Below are 19,882 nucleotides of genomic sequence, written 5' to 3'. Positions count from 1 at the left end.
TATCCTAGCCCAAGTGAACCGAGAAGATCGAGTTGTAGGACTAAAGAATAGACATGCAGAAATGCATTTTAAAAATCTGTTAGCTGAACCAGACCGACAATGTCACATAATTGCCAAAGCTTTGGTTCATGACCTGAGGTTATGTTGGGTATGAAAAGGTCACATTTTATATTCAGTTTTCTGAAGTTTGGGTTGCATAACTAACCTGTGGAAGGCATGAACACCCATGTGCGCCCTAACCAAAGGTTTTTCTGAATCATCCTTCACATGAGAATTCCTAATGGGACCAAGTACAGTACTGTGGTCCAACATAAACACACAAGTCCAGCTGAGAGAATCTCAGAAGGTTGTGGAAGGGGTCCACTTTGGGAGCATTTTGCAGAGGAAGAAACTGAGGTCCTGGCAGGTTGCATTCTCCTGATGGCAAAATGCAGCTCTTCCTATATGTATACCCTGAATCTCCGCCCCCCTTCCCCTCAGATGCCCCCTGTCAGTTCCCCCAGCTGCTAAATATAGCTGTCTGTGGCTGGCTGCGTATGCAACCACACACCCCATTCTATCTGCCCTATCTCGGTTACAGTGTAGTCCTCCCCAGGGTCATCCTATGTACACACTACGTATTTCTAGCCAACGAGGAGGGGGAATCAAACAGAAAGAGAGATAAACAGAGATATATTGGAGTCTGGCACGGGGCACATAAGGCAGCACATTAGAGAAAGCCGGCCCCTGGATTCGTCTTTCGCGTTTATTTTAAGCCCGGTCTTCCCTGGGCCACCTTTAGCAGATCCTCGTGCGCCCCCGCCCCCTGGCCGTGAAACTCAGCCTCTATCCAGCAGCGACGACAAGTAAAGTAAAGTTCAGGGAAGCTGCTCTTTGGGATCGCTCCAAATCGAGTTGTGCCTGGAGTGATGTTTAAGCCAATGTCAGGGCAAGGCAACAGTCCCTGGCCTTCCTCCAGCACCTTTGTAATGCATATGAGCTCGGGAGACCAGTACTTAAAGTTGGAGGCCCGGGAGCCCGGGAGCTGGCGGAGGGCGTTCGTCCCGGGACTGCACTTGCTCCCGTCGGGTCGCCAGGCTTCACCGGACCCGCAGGCTCCCGGGTCAGGGCCGGGGCCAGAGCTCGCGTCTCGGCGGGACATGCGCTGCGTCGCCTCTAACCTCGGGCTGTGCTCTTTTTCCAGGTGGCCCGCCGGCTTCTGAGCCTTCTGCCCTGCGGGGACACGGTCTGCGCCCTGCCCACGGCCACGGACCATGACCATGACCCTCCACACCAAAGCATCCGGGATGGCCCTACTGCATCAGATCCAAGGGAACGAGCTGGAGCCCCTGAACCGTCCGCAGCTCAAGATCCCCCTGGAGCGGCCCCTGGGCGAGGTGTACGTGGACAGCAGCAAGCCCGCCGTGTACAACTACCCCGAGGGCGCCGCCTACGAGTTCAACGCCGCGGCCGCCGCCAACGCGCAGGTCTACGGCCAGACTGGCCTCCCGTACGGCCCCGGGTCTGAGGCTGCGGCGTTCGGCTCCAACGGCCTGGGGGGTTTCCCCCCACTCAACAGCGTGTCTCCGAGCCCGCTGATGCTGCTGCACCCGCCGCCGCAGCTGTCGCCTTTCCTGCAGCCCCACGGCCAGCAGGTGCCCTACTACCTGGAGAACGAGCCCAGCGGCTACACGGTGCGCGAGGCCGGCCCTCCGGCATTCTACAGGTACCCGCGCCCGCGCCGCCCGTCGGGGTGGCCGCCGCGCCCGGCGAGAGGGAGGAAGGGAGGAAGGGAGGGAGGAGAAGGGGGAGCCGAGGGAGCCGCGGGAGCCGCGGGACGCGCGACCCGAGGGTGCGCGCAGGGAGCTCGGTGCGCGCGGCCCAGCCCGGGGGTTCTGCGTGCAGCCCACGTTGCGTTCAGAGTCAAGTTCTCTCGCCCGGCAGCTGAGAAAAACGTGCTCTCCACCCACTTAGGGTCCGTGCGACAGGCAGACCCGAAAGCCCGGGGCTTCCTAACTAAACACACGTTGGAAAACCAGACAAAGCAGCAGTTATTTGCTGGGGGAAACACCTCCAGGCAAATAAACACGAAGCGCTTTGAGTCACTCGAGAAGGTCCCGCTCTTGGCATTTAAAGTTGGGGGTGTTTGGAGTTAGCGGAGCTCGGCAGAATTTTATTTATCCTTTCAATGTTTTTGTTTAATGTGCTCCCCAAATTTCCTTTCATCTAGACTATTTGATTGGAAATATGTCGGCTATGATGATGACTTTCTGGGAAGCGATTCCTGTCACCCTCTTTCCCCTCCTCCCCACCCCACGTCCTGGGGCTTTAGAGAGCGATTGGGAGTTGAATGGGTCTGATTTCAGAGTTAGCTGGCTGAGTCCGCGCTGGAGCGGATTGCTGGCATGTGACTTCTGACAGCCGGAAATTTGTAGGTGTCCCGCGAGTTTAAAACAAGCCATATGGAAGCACGAGTGCTTAAAAATAATCTCCCGCCAGCCCAGTGACGAGCCTGTCCCACCCGGGGAGAATGCCCCGGAGTGGCGTGCGGGTCCGCCGGGGTCTGCGCCTCGCAGCCACTGTGGAACGAGCGCGGCCGGTCCAAGACACAGGAGACCACTTCGTGACTTCAATGGCGAAGGTTGTGTGTCCTCATTTTTATTTTTTTTCCGACAAGATTTATTCTTTCTCTCTCTCCCTTTCCTCCCATTTTCCCTTGCCCAGTTTCTCCCTTTTTTTTTTTTTTTCCTGATGGACCTGCAGAGGGATTAGGTGGGCGCTTCTGGTGAACACCTGCCTAGGTGGCCACAGGACAGGTGTACTCTGGACTGGGTTTGGGAGCTTCAGGGCGCCACATGGCTGGGTGCTGAATTAGGCATTTCCTAACTGTACACTGGTATCTGGACTGGTGTCTCCATTATCTTTCTGCCTTGTAAGCCGTGGACCAGTTTCTGTTAAGTATTCTGTTTCCAGGGACATTTATAGCAGAAGGAAGGGAATAAGGTGCAGTTTGGCCCCAGAGGATACGGAAGGGCAGATTCTGGGGGTATCCAGCGTGCCTCTTCAGCCGCCTTAGAGAAATTTACAGCATCCCACAGCCACGCAGGTCCAAGCTGTCTTTACTTAAAAGACAAACAATGAACAAAACTTTTAAAAGTTGGCATATTTCAAATTAATTTTACTTGTTTTAATTTAGGGTTAAAACAGAGAAAAAGGATTTCTTCTGCCCACTTTTTTTTTTTTTAAATGGAAGAACAAAATACAGCGATTAAGTCTAATTCCACACAACATTAAAAACTCCTTGATGTGAAGGAAGGCATTGGTATGATGTGAATTCCATAACCTTATGATGGACTCCAGAAACCATTTTCCTTCCTATTTAATTTTCAGTTCTTTTATTGCAAATTAATGCCACTGAATTTCAATGGGCACTAATGAGACTGCTCCTTGGTAGATTATTTACTGCCTTGCTAATAATTACAAAGTGAACCTGGTCAAATACAGAGGGGATCGCATCTTATTCAAAATTGTTCATCATCCCAGCGATAAGTAGTATCAGTGTCATGTGCCCTATCTTACACTTTTTGCATTAAATGATATTCAAATACTTAGAATAATAAAAAAAGATACAAAGAACTTAAAAATTAAAAAAAAAAAACTTGCACAAATGGGACTCTGTTTGGAAATTCAGTTTTAGAATGATTTTTCCTGTGTTTTATTTCCTGGATTATCTTTCCTCTTTTGTTAGAATTCTGCCTCTTATTATCCAGCAAGGAAGAGAAGCATCTATGCAAGTTCTTCATATGGACAGATGCTATTTAGTATTTTTGCCCTCTCAGTTTTTCTGCTTAAATAACTCTGGGTATAAAGGAAAGGATTGATTGGACTCTTTTAGGAAACTTCAAGTTTCTTAAGTAGTTCTCAAAAGGTTTTAGGGCTGAAAGCAGTGTTTTCAAACTGCTTGTTGTGACCCAGAAGGTCGTGAAATCAGTTTAATGAGTCTAGAATATTTTTAAAAAGGAATAAAACAGAAAGGAATATAATAGAAAATATCAGAGTGCATGGCATTTAGTAAGGATAAGTTTTGTTTCCTGAAAATCTGTTTTAATTATACATGCTTCTGTGTGCTGATTGTGATGTAAAATGTATTTCTTACTGTGGATTGAACTCAAAGAAAAAATTAGAAAGCTAATGGCCTAAAATATTATATGTTCAGTAGAAAACAAAAAATTCAGACAAGTGGCTGGTTGTTTTTACCTATACAAATCAAAATGCTATTTTGATTGTCTTCATTTTTCCCTTATAAATTAGGTTGGTGTCTTTAGTCAGTTAGGCTAAGTTTTACTGTCTGATTCTTAACTTTTCTGTTATAGAATGGTGCTCTCATGTGGACTGTCCTCATGAGTGTCCCACTGGATGTTCAGAGAATTTATGTGAAGGTCATATCATTTAGCATTGAGACACTGTGGTTACTTTCTTCCATTTCTTCCATAATATGCAGCCACATCTATGTGTGAAGAAATGTATTAGATAAAATTTCTCTGGGCACATAATAATGTGAGAAAGATTGTCACATGTCCCAGCAAATTGTTATTAATATAAATTTGTTACTTGGCAAGCTGAGATTTTGCAAGATGTTACTCAAAATTTCATGATGAAGGAAACGGGGAGTCATCTTATCCTGGGTTCCTTTTTAGGTTTCAAACAATTTAGGAACTCTGAATAAAACTAAAGATGAAGCTTAATTATATCAGCTATCCTTTTTAAAGTTCAAATTAGGAATTTAATGCTGCATGCTTATTTCAGTTTTATTACTCAGTATTCTTAAAAGTTAGACGTCACTCACTTCTCCAAAAAACTTGGCAAATGTGTAAACCTTTTGCATCAAAATCAATGCCCTGCTAATTTATTATCCTGGCCATCTGCATATTTTGGGCAACTCATTTGTCCACTGGTGATCATTTAAAACTCTTTCTCAAGTTTGAATAGAGACTGATCTCCAAAGTGAGATTTAAGTGACTAACTTTCAAGTTTCCGATACATTTTTCCTTTTACTTAGATAACATTTCAGCCCCCTTCCTTTCTGATCTTACTTTTTTATTAATTTAAATTGTTACTGATTACCTGACACTTTGTGCTGGTCTAAGAATAGTCCAAAGAGTTACATATTCCCTCGTGAATGAGCGTATTTTCGGATGAAAACGGAATCACATCTTCAATCTCCATTTCATTTTCACCTCCTCCATGTGGCTTGTACCTGTTTGGAAGAAAGCTCCTGAAGGATAATTGCCACTTATTCTAATCTTCTTTCTCACACTCATTTAATTTGGATCCCTGGCTATAGTTGTTATTTACTTTGTGAATATATTTAGGCTATGACATTCATAATTTGGGAAAATTCTCAGGTTTGAGAATTTTGGTTTCTTGTAGTTTTAAGGATATGCAAGACAGGTGTAAGAAACTGCCAAGGGGAGGAACCATAGATATCAGGAAAAACTAGAAAAGATGCCAGACTTACCATTAATGGTGAGACAATAGTAACTTTGTTAAGTGAGATTGTATATGTTAAAGTGGTACAGAAACTAAACAAACATTAGGTGTTTTTATTATTTTACTCACATGTTAATATTTGTTTTGGTGCTTTCACAGGCTAAAAAGCAAGGAAAAAACAGATTTAAGTGGTCAGTAATTTTGTTATAAATATAGAATGATGATTATATGAAATCTTTTCCTGTGAAAGTCAAATTGAAGTAAAATCTTTATCACCATCTGCAACATTTTTCTGCAGCCTGGCTTACTGGGTTATCATAAAGAACATTGATTTTACAGATATATTTAAAAAATGTCAAAACCCTGATTATGTGTAAACAATTTTACATAAGGAAATATATGAATTTTAATTAAATTTTTCTAAAATCCATACTCAGCATGAAATTAATACATCTTACCCCCTCCCTGTGACTTCATTATTATTTTTAATGTAACTTTAGAAGAACCCAGTAGAGAGAGCAGCGTGCTAAGTGCGTTTCTTTCTTTTCCAGACAACTTTGAATGGAGAGGAGCAAATTAGTCTTTTGGTTTAATTCTGTCTCAGTTTGCTTATCTAAAAAAAAGGAAAACAGAGTGGCTACAATTGTTTCGAACCAAATGCGTACTCCAGAGAAAGATGCTATATTAATCCAAAAAATACAGCCACTTGAATGCAAACCAGCCAAAGCGAAAGTGTAAGGGATTTGATGGAAAGGAGGCAGTTCATCAAAGTTATTGAGGGGTTTTATATTTTAAACTCTGCCAATGACTTGACATGTAATGTCACTTAAAAAAAAAAAAAAAAAGTATGTCTGAGCTGTTTCCTACTTCGTCTCTAAAATATCCTCACAGTGATCTCTGAAATCCCAGGACTTAAGTGGGCTGGAGGTTACGGGAAGCACCTTTATAGTATCCTTAATCTTATGAGGGAAGAAACCATGATTGCTCAGTTCTCTGCCTTGGATAATATCATGAGGGACTCTAAAGAAAGTTTTGCATTAATCAACAATGTTTTAAATTATGTGTATATTTTTAGACCCTATTAAAAATGGGAAGCATAGAAAGACAACTATTCTGGTCTCAACTGACGAAATTTTATGTAGTTTAATAAAGTAATAATTTCAAGAAACGTGGGCAAATAAGAAAGAGTATGACTTTCTTACAACCCACTTGTAAGTGATATGGTAGTGGTAATGATCCACGATTTTGATGATGACGATGATGATGGAAATGAAGTTTTTGTATCAGTTTGGGTAGGTAGTATTTCTGGATGCCTCCTGTGGACCCTGGAGATGTTCATCCTATGCAGAAATCCAATCCTTTAAATCTACTTGGCTCATTGTTGTATAATTCTAATTTGATAGTCTGAAAATTTTAATAATGATATTATCAATAATATTACAATAATATTATAAACTTAAGTACCTATAATTGCTACAAAAAAATTTAAAAGAACCCAAAATTCCAAGCAAGGCTGAAATTTTTTTGTCTCTCCTCTGAACTATTTAGAGGGACAAATTAGTTTGTTCTTATAACATCCACTTTAAATAAATGTGTCATCTTTAATAAGATAGTAGACTTCTTTGGTAATGTTCTATTTTTTGGAGATCCTATGAGTTACACTTGCGAACATTTTAAAAGTTCACTTAAAGTTAATAAAATCCGTTAAGTAATGTTCAGAAGTAGACGTTTCCTAATGAGCCCTTGAAAAGCTCAGGTGGGTTATTTTTGAGAGCTCCCCAAATGTTGTCAACCCCAGGAGGAATGAAGATCTCTGCAGTTTTATCATTCAGATTCTCATCTCCAGCTCCGAAGCCGTAGAACTGGCCAGGCCCTAAGGTCCACCATCCTTGGTTCCAGTTCCATCTTCCATCCTTCCGTCCCGGGCTCATTCTGCCTGTTCCTAAACAGTGGCAAGTGAGGGGCCCCAGCAGCCAACTTGTGCATACCTGGCACTACTTCCTGGGCAGTTTTCTTGGCTCCTTGACTTGTTGGGCGGCTTGGGATTTCTTTTATGGCCCTGAAAGCAAAAGACAATGTTCTCTTTTAGTTTCCTGCAATTAAATGATGTTAGAAATAGTCATCTTTGCATTGGCATACTTCTTCTTTCTCCTGCAGGTCTTTTAGAATTTTGAGTCCATTCTCATATTTTCTTGTTTCATTTGCTTTATTTTCTAATACATAGAAGTTTAAACTGCATTTAAAGAGTTTTTGGCCTATTTTACCCTATTAAGCTTTCTTTTTTCTTTTCTGTTTTAGTTGTTCCATCTGTGTATTCTCAGATATTTTTCTTTCACCTTTTCTGGTTTATTTCTTTATTGACCTGTCTCATCTGTTATTTTAATGAAATTTGGAACAGGGCTAAACAGAGTTCCTACCTCAGCCATATAAGAATATGCCTTAATAACTCAGAATGGTATTAACTAGATTAAAAGTTTCAGAAAGTGATGTTTTTCTTGTCTCTGAGGATAGAAACTTCAACAACATAAAGAAGAAATTTTCAATTAGTAGAATTTCTTTGAAAGTTTGTTCATTCATTCATTTGGCTACCTTATTCCAAATTGAGTCATTCACTGAGGGTTTAGACTATATAAAATGTGATTTTGCATTCCCAGCAGTTCATGCAACAGCATTGCACCTAGCAGCTGGGAAGTCTTATAGCATGAATGGGTGAGATTGATTCTAATATGAGAATCTCCTGCATGTGTAAACTAACAGTGTAGTCTTGACTGTTGTCTCCCAGTATACTTGGTGTCAGGAGTTTTAGATCCATGTGAACGTGTACAAGGCATTTTTGCTAACTGTAATTTCCCACTTAATCAACAAAAACACTCATTTCTGAACATTCAGTGCATTCATGATTAATCTTACTTACATCACAAAGGTGGTTTTCAAAGGTGATTTTGCTGGGGGAGGGTAACAGTTTCGAAAGTAACATTGTCAGAAACATAGTTGATTTTAAAGGTTCTTTCTGGTGACTTTGACTTCTGCTTTTTTGGAAGACCTTACACACAGTTGTATTTATTTCTCCTGGAATATTTCAAGCAGTTCAGAGTGAAAGGACGTACATTCCAATTTGCGTATGAGATACAATTTAGTTACATTGAGAAGCTATTTTCTTTAGTTACAGGGAAAAAAAATTGTAGGGCTTTCGGAAGCCTCTTTGATTTCTAATAGGAGGAATCCCTGAGTGCTGGCCCAAACAGATACCATGTCTTCTACATTGCTGTATTTCCCTCAAGCTCTTAGCGAAGTGCATGCCACGTGAAAGCCAGGAGAAGCTGTTGGTTGAATGAATGGATGGTGGTGGGCAGGAAGCATCAGGGACATGGTTTGCTTCAGTCTATTGGCTGGGAGAAAGGCCGTTTAGGAAGGGATCCTTAGATGCCACTGGAAGAATGTGGGAAGTCTGTGAATCTCTCTTTCTCAGGAACAAAAGTAGAAAAAGGACTCCACACAGCATTCCAAGTACAGTCGGCCCTCATTATTCCTGGATTCTGTATTTGCAAATTCGCTGACTTACTGACATTTTATTTGTAACCTTCGAGTCAATACTCATGGTGCTTTCTCAGTCCTTTGCAGACATGTGCGCAATGGCAAAAAAATTTGAGTTATCTGACGTATACGTTCCCAGCTGAGGCTGAGCAAGGCTGACTTCTTGCAGCTCCCAGACTATAAACAAGTGTCCCTTTTGCGATCTACTTAGCGTCATGATTTTTGCATTTTCATAATTCCGGTTGATGATTTTGCTGTTTAAAATGGCCCCTAAGCATAGTCCTGAAGTACTGTCTAGGGACTCTAAGTGCAACAAGGCTCTGACGTGTCTTAAGAGAAAATATGTGTTTGATAAGCTTTGCTTAGGCATGAGTTACAATGCTGTTGGCCATGAGTTCAATGATAGAGAATCAACAGTATATATTTAATAAAGTGTTTTTGAACAGAAAAACATAGACAACAAGGGTATGTATTAATGATTTGGCAAAAAAGCTGTGACCATGGGCTGCCAGGAACCTACCCTGTTTTCCCCTCAATGCAGTGGTTCGGTATTTGCTCATTCAGTGTTTGAGGCGACTTTATAGAATATGAGTACCATGAATAATGAGAATCGATTCTATATAATAGAGTGATGAAAGCACAGGTCTGGGAGCCAGCAGCTACATTTCTATTCTGGCATGACTCCTGTGTAGTTGTCATTGCTGGCAAATTGCTTAACTGTGTGCCTCAGTTTTCTCATCTGTAAATGCTACATTGTTTGGATGATGTGAGGATTAAACAAATTCATAGATGTCTAGGGCTTATAACATTCCTGGCACATAGCAAGCCATTATTTTTTATTACTGCTTCAGAAGGGAATTGAGAACTATACCCTGAAGAAGGTGAGTATGGGAATTTTCTATGAGTCTGGAATGTCCCTATATTTGTTTATTTTGCCTTCAAGTGACTAACTTTAATACCCTATTGTGATTAGAAGTTAAACTTCTGCAACCAAAAGGAAGCAGGAAGCTAGTATTTCTTGCAGTGCTTATTACATGCCAGGTACTGTGCTAGAAAAACAAAACAAAACAACTGTAAAAAAACCTTCAAATTTGGCTGTGTGCAGCTGCTCATGCCTGTAATCCCAGCACTTTGAGGAGCTGAAGGGAGGATTGCTTGAGCCCAGGAGTTCCAGACCAGCCTGGGCAACACAATGAGACCCTATCTCTACAAAAAAACCAAAGACTCCAAATCAGTAAAAATTAATCAATCAATAAAAAGAGTGAGGGGCATTAAGTATTGTGGACTGAAGCAATCCCAGAGAGGGAAGTAGTTGAAGCTGAGGTAAGCAGCTTACGGAGAAGCTGTGATGTACAGAGGGCAAGGAGAGAATTTTTCTGTGATTTGGAAAAACGGGAACTGGGAGAAAGAAAGAGTTGGAAGCTTGTGCTTAGAGAGCATCTACAAGGATGTCTTTTTCACCTTGGTTGGAACATCCAAATCAAAGATGATTTCAGAATCACCCAGATGATTAAAAAACTCCCGAGACCCAGGCCATATTTCAGCAGTTCTGACGATTGCTCTGGGTTGAAGCTTGAGTCAGTAGTTAAGAAAAACAACAAACAAAAGAACTTTTGGGGCTTTTCTCACTGATTTGCATTTTCTTAGCATATCTCTAGGTGGTAGCTCATTTATTCTTCCTACGACTTTAGACGGAGGATGTTTCCATCTAAGTCTTCAGGATGGAGACATGGAGGGAAGTGAGACTAGCGATGTGCCTCATGGTTTTGCTGTGTTCTAACCATGAGAAGCACTATTCAAACCCAGGTCTCCTCGATTTCCAAGTCTTCATTTCCTTGGGCCTCTTGGATTTCAGAAGCAGAGGGTAAAAGGAGTGCTGAGGAGAACCAACACAGTAGCTTTCAATCTACTCCTCAGCTTTCCAAAAGAAGTTTCAAGACTCGCTGTTGCATTTGATATGGAATAAATACGAAGAAGGTAGACTGAAGAGTATGAAGATGCAGATTTTTGATACCAGGTATGAAGATAAAATTAGGAAGCAATCTAAAATGTGGTCACAAATGCACACCTGTGCCAGTTAGCCTGCATAATTCGATTTTTGTTAAGTGTTTAGATAACTGAAGGTAATTTAAGCCCTCATATCTTCCCTCCATAGGGTTCTTTTTCCTTGTGGTTCATCAGAGAGTTGCCACCAATTCAGGCTATTAGTGGTACACATAACCTCTAGCATTGTTGATACAACTATAAAATCCCAAATATCAGTACAGTTATTGATTGCATAAGATTTCCAGTTGCATAGTTGGAAAGTTCTATAAGTTTGAATCCTTGAACCAGTCTTAAATGTGGAAGAGGACTCAACTAAAGCTCTCCTCGTGTCCTCCCTCTGATGTATTTGCAAAATCCTTTCCACAAATAGACTGTGGTTTTTAATGCTTCCCCAGTCCAATTTCTGCATTGTAGAAGATGAATTTATGGATGAGGGAAGTGGCATTCAGGCACTCCAGCTTGGTATAGAAGCCCATGGTTGTCTGGTCCTCAGTCCTCAAGCCTGCTCATTTCCTCATGTGAACTCAGAATAAGCAGCTGAAAGCAAGTCTTTGAAATCTCAGAAATATGGATAAATGCAAGTGTTTGGGTGAGAAGTGAACGTGGGTCTCCTCTAGTGCCCACCCTACTTGACTATCAGGTTCTGGGCTCCACACAATGAGGGATTATCAACCCCTGGCCCAGGGCTCTCTGGGTCTTGGTTCTTTGTTTTTGATGCTCAGCAATTATGATCAATGAAACCAATGTTGCTTTTCTATCAAGAGTCCAACCCTTTTCTAAGAAGTCTGTGTTTGATATAAGGGAATAGCTAGCAAAGTTATCAAGTAACTTGTAGAAACATTCTGTTGCTAGAGTTCTTATATTGAATGACTGTAGTTGACAACAGTGCAGTACCGGTCATTTTCTAGGACATCTTAAAAACACTGATGAGAAATTTCCTCTCATATGTCTGTCATGTCATTCTCGCCTTTCTCTACACAGGGTCAGTTTTCTATTATCGCTGTTAGGAGTTCCTCACTGGTTTTTCAGCTTTTGAACTTTCAAACTGTAATTAATCGTAAGCTACTAGAGTGTACTACCTGAAGTGTGTGTATACACACACACACACACAGATATATATATATATATATATATATATATATATATATCTGGTTCTTCCTCTGTGTAGAAGACCTCAGGCTAGTCAGAGAAAACATGCATATTCCATGGTGTGGCAATCAAGCCCTTGTACTTTGATTCCAATCAATCTCCTGCTATTACTCCAAGAAGCTCTTGTTGAAAGAGCCATGTTTAAATGGCATGTTCCTACTTCTGTTCTTGATAGTGATCTTCATCTGTACCATGTACCCTTCTTTCTTCTTGTTCCATCTCTGTTAGACTGATTCTACCCAGAAGTCAAGGTTCAGCTCAAATGCTATCCCTATCAGGTGAATTTTCCACCTGGTGTTTGTTCAGTGTGCATTGTGTGCATATAGCACCTTTTCCCGGTACTTTTGTTGTAATCACCAGAGAATTCCTTTCATTTTAGTTGTAAATAGAGTTGTCTCCCCCGTCTATGGAATAGATTTTATTAATGTATAGAGCAGCGGTCCCCAGCCTCTGGACCGTGGACTGGTACTGGTTTGGGGCCTGTTAGGAACTGGGCCGCACAGCAGGAGGTGAGCAGTGGGCATGCAAGTGAAGTTTCTTCTGTATTTACAGCTGCTCCCCATTGCTTTCATTACTGCCCGAGCTCCGCCTCCTGTCAGATCAGCGGTAGCGTTAGATTTTCATAGGAATGCGAACCCTATTGTGAACTGCACATGTGAGGGATCTGGGTTCTCCTTAGGAGAATCTAATTCTTGATGATCTGCCATTGTGTCCCATCACCCCCAGATGGGACTGTCTAGTGGCAGGAAAACAAGCTCAGGGTTCCCACTGATTCTACATTATGGTGAGTTGCATAATTATTTCATTACATATTACAATGTAATACTAATAGAAATAAAGTACACAATAAATGTGATGCACTTGAATCATCCCAAAACCATCCCTGGTTCTGACTGTGGAGAAATTGCCTTCCATGAAACCGGTCATGGAACTGGTGCCAAAAAGGTTGGGGACCACTCTTATAAAGCCTATTAGAGTAATTTCATAGATTTACTAATTCATTTATCATATTCATTCACTCAGCAAGCATTACGGGATGTTGATTGTGTACTGGCTTTGGTGGTAGGTACAGAGATTGGGAACATTGTCATCAAGGATTTTATGGTTGAGTGAGAGAGATGACAAGTGGATAGACAATGAAAAAACAGTAGGTGATAGAAAAGAGACAGCCAGGAGCATTGAGGAGAGGCACTTAACCAGATGGAGGATCTCGGTCCATTGATATGGAGGTCAAAACGGTTTAATAGAGCAAATGACCCTTTCAACTGAGTTTTTTAAGAATGAGGATTTAGCCAGACAAAGAAGGGCAGGCGAGGTTGTGAAGAGGAACTGAGTGGTACTCTTCAGAGCTCCAGCCCAGTTCCTTGGACAGAATAAATGCTTACTAACTTATAGAGCCAAATATTGAATTAATAAAATAAGGGTAAATTGTTAAGAATCAGAGAAATAACTTGAAGAACACAGATAGCTAGTAGTTTTTGAACACAATGTACCAGGCGCCTTGCTGAAAACCTTAATGATCATCTTGTTTAAACCTTACATTGCTCATAAGAGGCTGGTATTATTGTTATTCTCATTTTATGGGATATAGAAACTAAGACTTGGAGAGGGGAAGTGACTTGTCCAAGGTCATACAACCAGTACTGGAGAATTAGGGATTCTAGATCTAGAATTTGGACTCTGGAGCTTAAACTTTTAACCCACTCCATTATGCAGAGAAATTGACAGGATTTTTCTGTTGCTGATCAATTTACTTGGCAGTTGGTTTGTTAATTCCTTGTCTTTATTTTAGTTGTCACAATGCTTTCATCTTAGACTGTGTCCCGAGGCTGCTGCTTTTATTTTTATGGGAAATGACTATTTTTATGATCCTTGCTAAAAGCATGTTTAAACAATTTTCCATTAAGCAGGGGGATGTTTTTCCTTCTAATATCAGGAGCCAATAAATGAAATTCTACAAAGACTTGCTGATAGCAACCTTAGGAATTTCTTCGCATGTGAAACACATCTGAGAACTTAAAATCTGGATAAAATTATAGTGTAATTTGGTGCAATCCTCTCTTTGTATAAATAAAATCATAAAATCACAGTATTATCATCTAGGAGGGGCCTTAGACATGATGGAATCCTACCTTTTATATTTTCCAGGTGAAGAAATCAAAGTCCAGAAAGGTGAAGGAACTTCCCCCAAGGTTTCCCAGCTGGTAGAGAAAGAACCAGGTAGTCCTAGATCCTCTATTCTGACTCCTGACCACTACCTCACACCTAATAGATGGAGGCATGGCCAGTTCCTGTTCACCAAGGGCATCAGACCATGCCATACTCATTGTTACTGTTCTAGCATTTATAGTAGAAGCTCAAGCAAAGCAGGATCACAGAATACCTAATTCTGGTCACTACAACATTATAATGATGGCTAAAGTGAATGCCCCAACCATGCCTGTCTAGACAGGCCATCTGTTTAATTGGTATATGGTTCATGTGAGAATTTTTAACCTCTGTTTGTCATGTCAGTGTTAGTTCTCTAGTGATGACTTATTTCCTATACTTCTATTTTGATTATTTACTCTCAATTTAATAACTATACCTTGTTTACTTTGGGACTGGAGATTTCCTTGTTTTTCTTTTTTTTTTTTTTTTCTGTTTCCAGGGCTTAAAGGTTAGGCGTGACCTTGCCAGATTTCCCTGGAGACTTACGCTGTCTCCTTTCAGATTTCTGAAGCAGTTGGGTGCTATTTTTAGTCCACTATCACCAATGTGAAAATGGAACTTGCATTATTTCATTATAGATATTTCACTTTAGTATTGACAGAATTTAAAACATAATTTGATCTGTGCTTGATCTAGCAGCCAGGTTACGATAGACATTTTTAGTTACCTGGTCCACATGGTGAAAAACATGTGTCTTCTCTAAGACTAATGACTAAGCCTGATGTTGGTTATATACTGTTTACTATTAAATTTTCCCCTTGTAGTTTAATACTGTTCCAGGAAATGAAATGAAAGTTTAATAAGAATGGCAATTGATGGACCCATATGTCGGAAGTATAACTAATATCCCTGTTACATGTGTTAAAGAAAGGCATGGCTGGTGGGTTGTAACTGTGCGACACCAAGATGATTTGCCACAACTTGTTCTTTAGAGATATATATTTATCAGGATAGAATTTATAACTAAACAAAACTATAGCAGTTTTTTCACGTTGATTTTTTTTAAATGAATCAAAGAACTGCTAGAATTGCCAGTTAAAAAATTTTAAAAGGAGATATGAAAAATCTTACAATTCACAATGCTGTAAAGAGAGAATGTAGGAATTAATATGTTCTTGATATCAATAGTTTATGACTTTTATACATGTAGAAGCAAAACAATTTGAGGTAGGAGAAGTTAGTGTGGACGTCTTGAGATTGTCCTTCACATTTCTTTTCCTTTCTGTGAAAAACTGAAGGCCAAAATGTATTTTCTTCTGGTTTTGAAAGTACTATTAAGATCCTTGCAGCAAAATGAGTTCCACTAAGGAGCTGAAAACAAAGCTCATTCCCCTCATGATACTCTGAGAGGCTTTGCTCAGCATCCTGCATTCTGGCGATTCCTTGGAGACAGATGATGCTAAACACAGGGAGATTAGGTCAATGGGAACTTTTTCTAAGTCAGTATTTCTTCTCCTTGGAAGATGATCATTTTAAATCTTCCCGAAGTCCAGCCTAACCCTTTCTACTTGAATCTACCTGAAGGAGAGCTCCAGCAGGTGGAGAGGAAGTGAGAAAGAGAAATGAAAGCTGCACGCCTCATGATGCTGTGCCAGGGAGTTCTTAAAGGTGAGGGAGTTTCTCTTTGGTGACCTAAGCTACGTGAATCAGAAGGGTCATTAGTTTTTTTCTTTTTCTTTTTCGTAAACTCCTACATAATTTTAGTAAACAGGAACAGTAACCTAACGTGATACCCACTGGCCCAAGATTTAGTGCATCTTCAAAGTCGCCTAATTATGTCCGAAACAGACTTTTGTCTCTTGATGAGAAAAGCATGGTTAAACGTGTGATGATTTTCTGTCATCCTGAACTCAGATCTGTCATTGTGGCCGGATTTGTGCATCTCTGCTGCCTTTTCTTAGAAGAACCATATGTAGAGTTGTCAGATAAAACATAGGATGCCCAGGTAAACTGGAATTTCAGTTAAACAGCAAATAACATTTTAGCATGTCCTATGCAATATTATACTAAAATATTATTTGTTGTTTATCTGAAATTCAAATTTAATTGAATGTCCTGTGTTTTTGTGGGTTAAATCTGGCAGCCCTAGCCATGTTGCCTCTCTGCTTAATGGGCTTAATGTTTTGAAGCCTGGAGGTTTTCTGTTATGGTGCCCATTTCTACCTGCTTTCCTACCAGGAGAGGAGGCATGTAGAATTTGCATGCCTATTTTTGTCATTATTATTGATTATAATAGAAGACATGGGTTTAGACTAAACATACAATGACATTGCTATCATTCAGATAATTATAATTATTGCTAATTGTAAAGAAGGATAATTAAAATATAAGGGAAAATGGTACAATGTATGAAGGGAACATCAAGAAATAGCATCTGGTAAAAAGAGTTCTTGCTTTTCAGAGGCCAAGGCGGGTGGATCACAAGGTCAGGAGATTGAGACCATCCTGGCTAACATGATGAAACCTCATCTCTACTAAAAATACAAAAAATTAGCCAGGCATGGTGGCACATGCCTGCAGTCCCAGCTGCTTGGGAGGCTGAGGCAGGAGAACCTCTTGAACCCAGGGGGCATAGGTTGCAGTGAGCTGAGATCGCACCACTGCACTCCAGCCTGGGCAAGAGAGCAAGACTCTGTCTCGAAAAAAAAAAGAAAAAAAGAGTTCTTGCGTTCAGAATTATGGATTAGGTAACTTTTGTGAATGAGTAAGATCATAAGATCATAAGTATTATAAAAATAACACCTTTCTTTGTTGTCTTGGGGAAATTATCCTATTTTCTAATTGGATTTCAGAGAAGAATATTTCAGAGAAATAAATCTCTGAAATGCTTTTTGAAGTGTGAAACATTTAGAAGACAAAAGCAAACCTCCTATCTAGATAAACATTAAAGAGATCTGTACTCCCTCTCCTCTACCTATTCAGGTTGCAACACTTTGGGGGTGGCTGCCTTGGTAGAGCTTGACCTTGACTCTGGTGGCTTGGGAGATGGCGTGCTGCACGAGGGATTCCTGGCTACAGCCGGGCTTGTGGGACTGGGGTTCTCCAATATGTGGTTGGGTTTGTAAATAAATCAGGGCTATGGTGTGAACAAGGATATGCGTGAGAGACAGTGCGACAAGGAAATGCTCCAGAAATTATTGGAATATAGGTCAGATAACTAACTGTACTTGTGTCATTTTCTGGGGGAAAATTCTCCGAAGTCTTTTTGGGAAAGGAATGGAAGTGAGAATTCTCAGGTCCTCAAAATATTTCCTTTTACTCAGTCCTAACCTGAGGCCATTAAAGAATTCCCAGAGTCATGATGGAAGGCATGTTTGGGAGTAAGCGCCAGAGTGAGGGTTAGAAATGTGTTATTGGCCAGGTACGGTGGCTCATGCCTGTAATCCCAGGCACTTTGGGAGGCCAAGGTGGGTGGATCACCTGAGGTCAGGGTTTGAGATCAGCCCGGCCAAAATGGAGGAACCTCGTCTCTACCAAAAATACAAAAGTTAGCCGAGTGTGGTGGCACACACCTGTTATCCCAGCTCTTCAGGAGGCTGAGACAGGAGAATCACTTGGACCCAGGAGGTGGAGGTGGAGGTTGCAGTGAGCCGAGATCATGCCACTGCACTGCAGCCTGGGTGACAGAGCAAGACTCCGTCTAAAAAAAAAAAAAAAGAAAAAAAAAAGAAAAAGAAAAGAAAGAAAGAAATGTGTTCTCCAGGGTTCTGGGGTACTTAGGAAATTGTTTGCTTTTGCAGGTGGGAGTCGAGGTGACTAGGTAACAGCTGAGTGATTTTGCCCCAGTTGGACATGAGCCAGGTTGAGCAGAGAGCCCTGGGATGGGGGAGGGAAGGAATTGAAAGTTGGTCGTGTGGTTTGTCTTTGGCTTCATGGCATGCTCACACCTTGCTTCACATAGCATGCTTAGACTACAGCAGGAGCATCAGGAAGTGGATTTCTGAGCTCAATACAAAAAGTTATAAATACCACCTATAAGGGTAATAAAGATGTATAGTTGATTTTCTTCTGTGCAAGGCCAAATCTTGTAGGAAGATAAGAGTGAATGAGGTACAGGCTGGGAATTTGAGCCTTGTATTCAGAGATTTTAGGTTGCTTCTGATTCCACTGTCTAGACAAAACCATGAGAGGATAGCGTCTAGAAATGAGAGGACGCTCTTCCAGTGCAGAGGCTAGAACGTGTCAGCCTGTGCTGTGAGACTTGGGATAGACGTTTCTGAAGAGTAAAAGGGCAGCTTTCCTACGGATACTTGATCCTCAGGCTCTAGAAAACTCTGCTGTATTAACTTTGTTGACTTCCTAGGCACCACATGGGGTCCTTGTCCTTCCTCCTTGTAAGCAGTAATTGAAATCAGTTTGGCAGCCTGGTTTACAGTGATCACGGTGGCTCGTCTCCCGTGCTCTTACATCTCTCTGTTGATGTTGTAAAACCTCCAGCTAGCTTCATGGGGTGGCTGACCCAGTTTGCTCATTTATTCATTCAATACAGATTCATTGACCATCTATTCTATGCCAGGTACTGTTATCAGAACTGGGAATAGATCAGTGAACAATTGATCAATTTGTCTGATGGGACAAATTAGGAAAGTTTCCATTACACAGGTGACATTTAAGCAGTCTTGAATAGGGGAGGGAATAGTACCATGAGGATATCCTGGTGAAAAGCATTTTAGGCTGAGGGCATAGCAGGGAAAAGGCCCTGATGTGGGAACATCCCTGGTGTCTTTGAGGTACAGAGGCCAGCATGGCTGGAACGGAGTAAGAAGTTGGAGGTGCCGAGCGTGGTGACTCACACCTGTAATTCCAACACTTTGGGAGGCTGAGGCAGATGGATAACCTGAGCCCAGGAGCTTGAGACCAGCCTGGGCAACATGGTGAGACCCCATCTCTCCAAAAAAATACAAAGAAAATCAGTCGGATGTGGTAGTGTGCATCTGTAGTCCCAATTACTTGGGAGGCTGAGATGGGAGGATCACTTGAGTCCAGGAGTTGGAGGTTGCAGTGAGCTGAGATCATATCAGGGTGACAGAGTGAGACCCTGTCTCAAAAAAAGAAAGAAAGAAAAAAGAATGAAAAAAAAGAAGTTGGAGATGGCTAAGAAGACGAACGTGGGGGACAGCATCCTCAGGACTCTGGCTTTTACTCTGAGTGAGTCGAAAATCGAGTTAAAGGTTTGAAAGAGGAATGACCTGATCTGACATTCTATTGTGAACATTTTCAAACTTTTACAGAAGTGGAAGAGCATGATGATCCTTCATGTACACATCGCGCAGCTTCAACTATGATGTTTCATTTGTAAATATTTCCGTATACACTTCCAAAGGATGAGGACTATTTTTAAAAGCCCAACTATGATACCATTATATTTTAAAAGTTAACACTATGTCTTTAAATATCAAGAGTTTGTATTGATTCGCACTTTGAAGGTTGAGCTGATGAGATTTCCTGACGGGTTGGATGTGACATGAGAGAG

At 41.3% G+C, this 19,882-nt stretch overlaps 1 protein-coding gene across 13 annotated transcripts in view; it reads left to right on the top strand.

The window, feature by feature from the left end:
* The window catches only part of ESR1 (estrogen receptor 1), a 435,454-nt gene that overhangs the window by 150,763 nt on the left and 264,809 nt on the right, over positions 1 to 19,882 (top strand). For all 13 annotated transcript variants that reach the window (XM_050786870.1, XM_050786863.1, XM_050786861.1 and 10 more), the window contains one exon: positions 1,184 to 1,705. In XM_050786870.1, the coding sequence (XP_050642827.1) occupies positions 1,254 to 1,705 (452 nt within the window). In that variant the 5' untranslated portion in view covers positions 1,184 to 1,253. The remainder of the gene's footprint in view (positions 1 to 1,183; positions 1,706 to 19,882) is intronic.

Source organism: Macaca thibetana, chromosome 4 (assembly GCF_024542745.1).
Source record: "Macaca thibetana thibetana isolate TM-01 chromosome 4, ASM2454274v1, whole genome shotgun sequence".
Lineage (NCBI taxonomy): Eukaryota > Metazoa > Chordata > Mammalia > Primates > Cercopithecidae > Macaca > Macaca thibetana.
The sequence above is the reverse complement of the archived record's forward strand: the minus strand, read 5'-3'. Positions and strand labels throughout refer to the sequence as shown.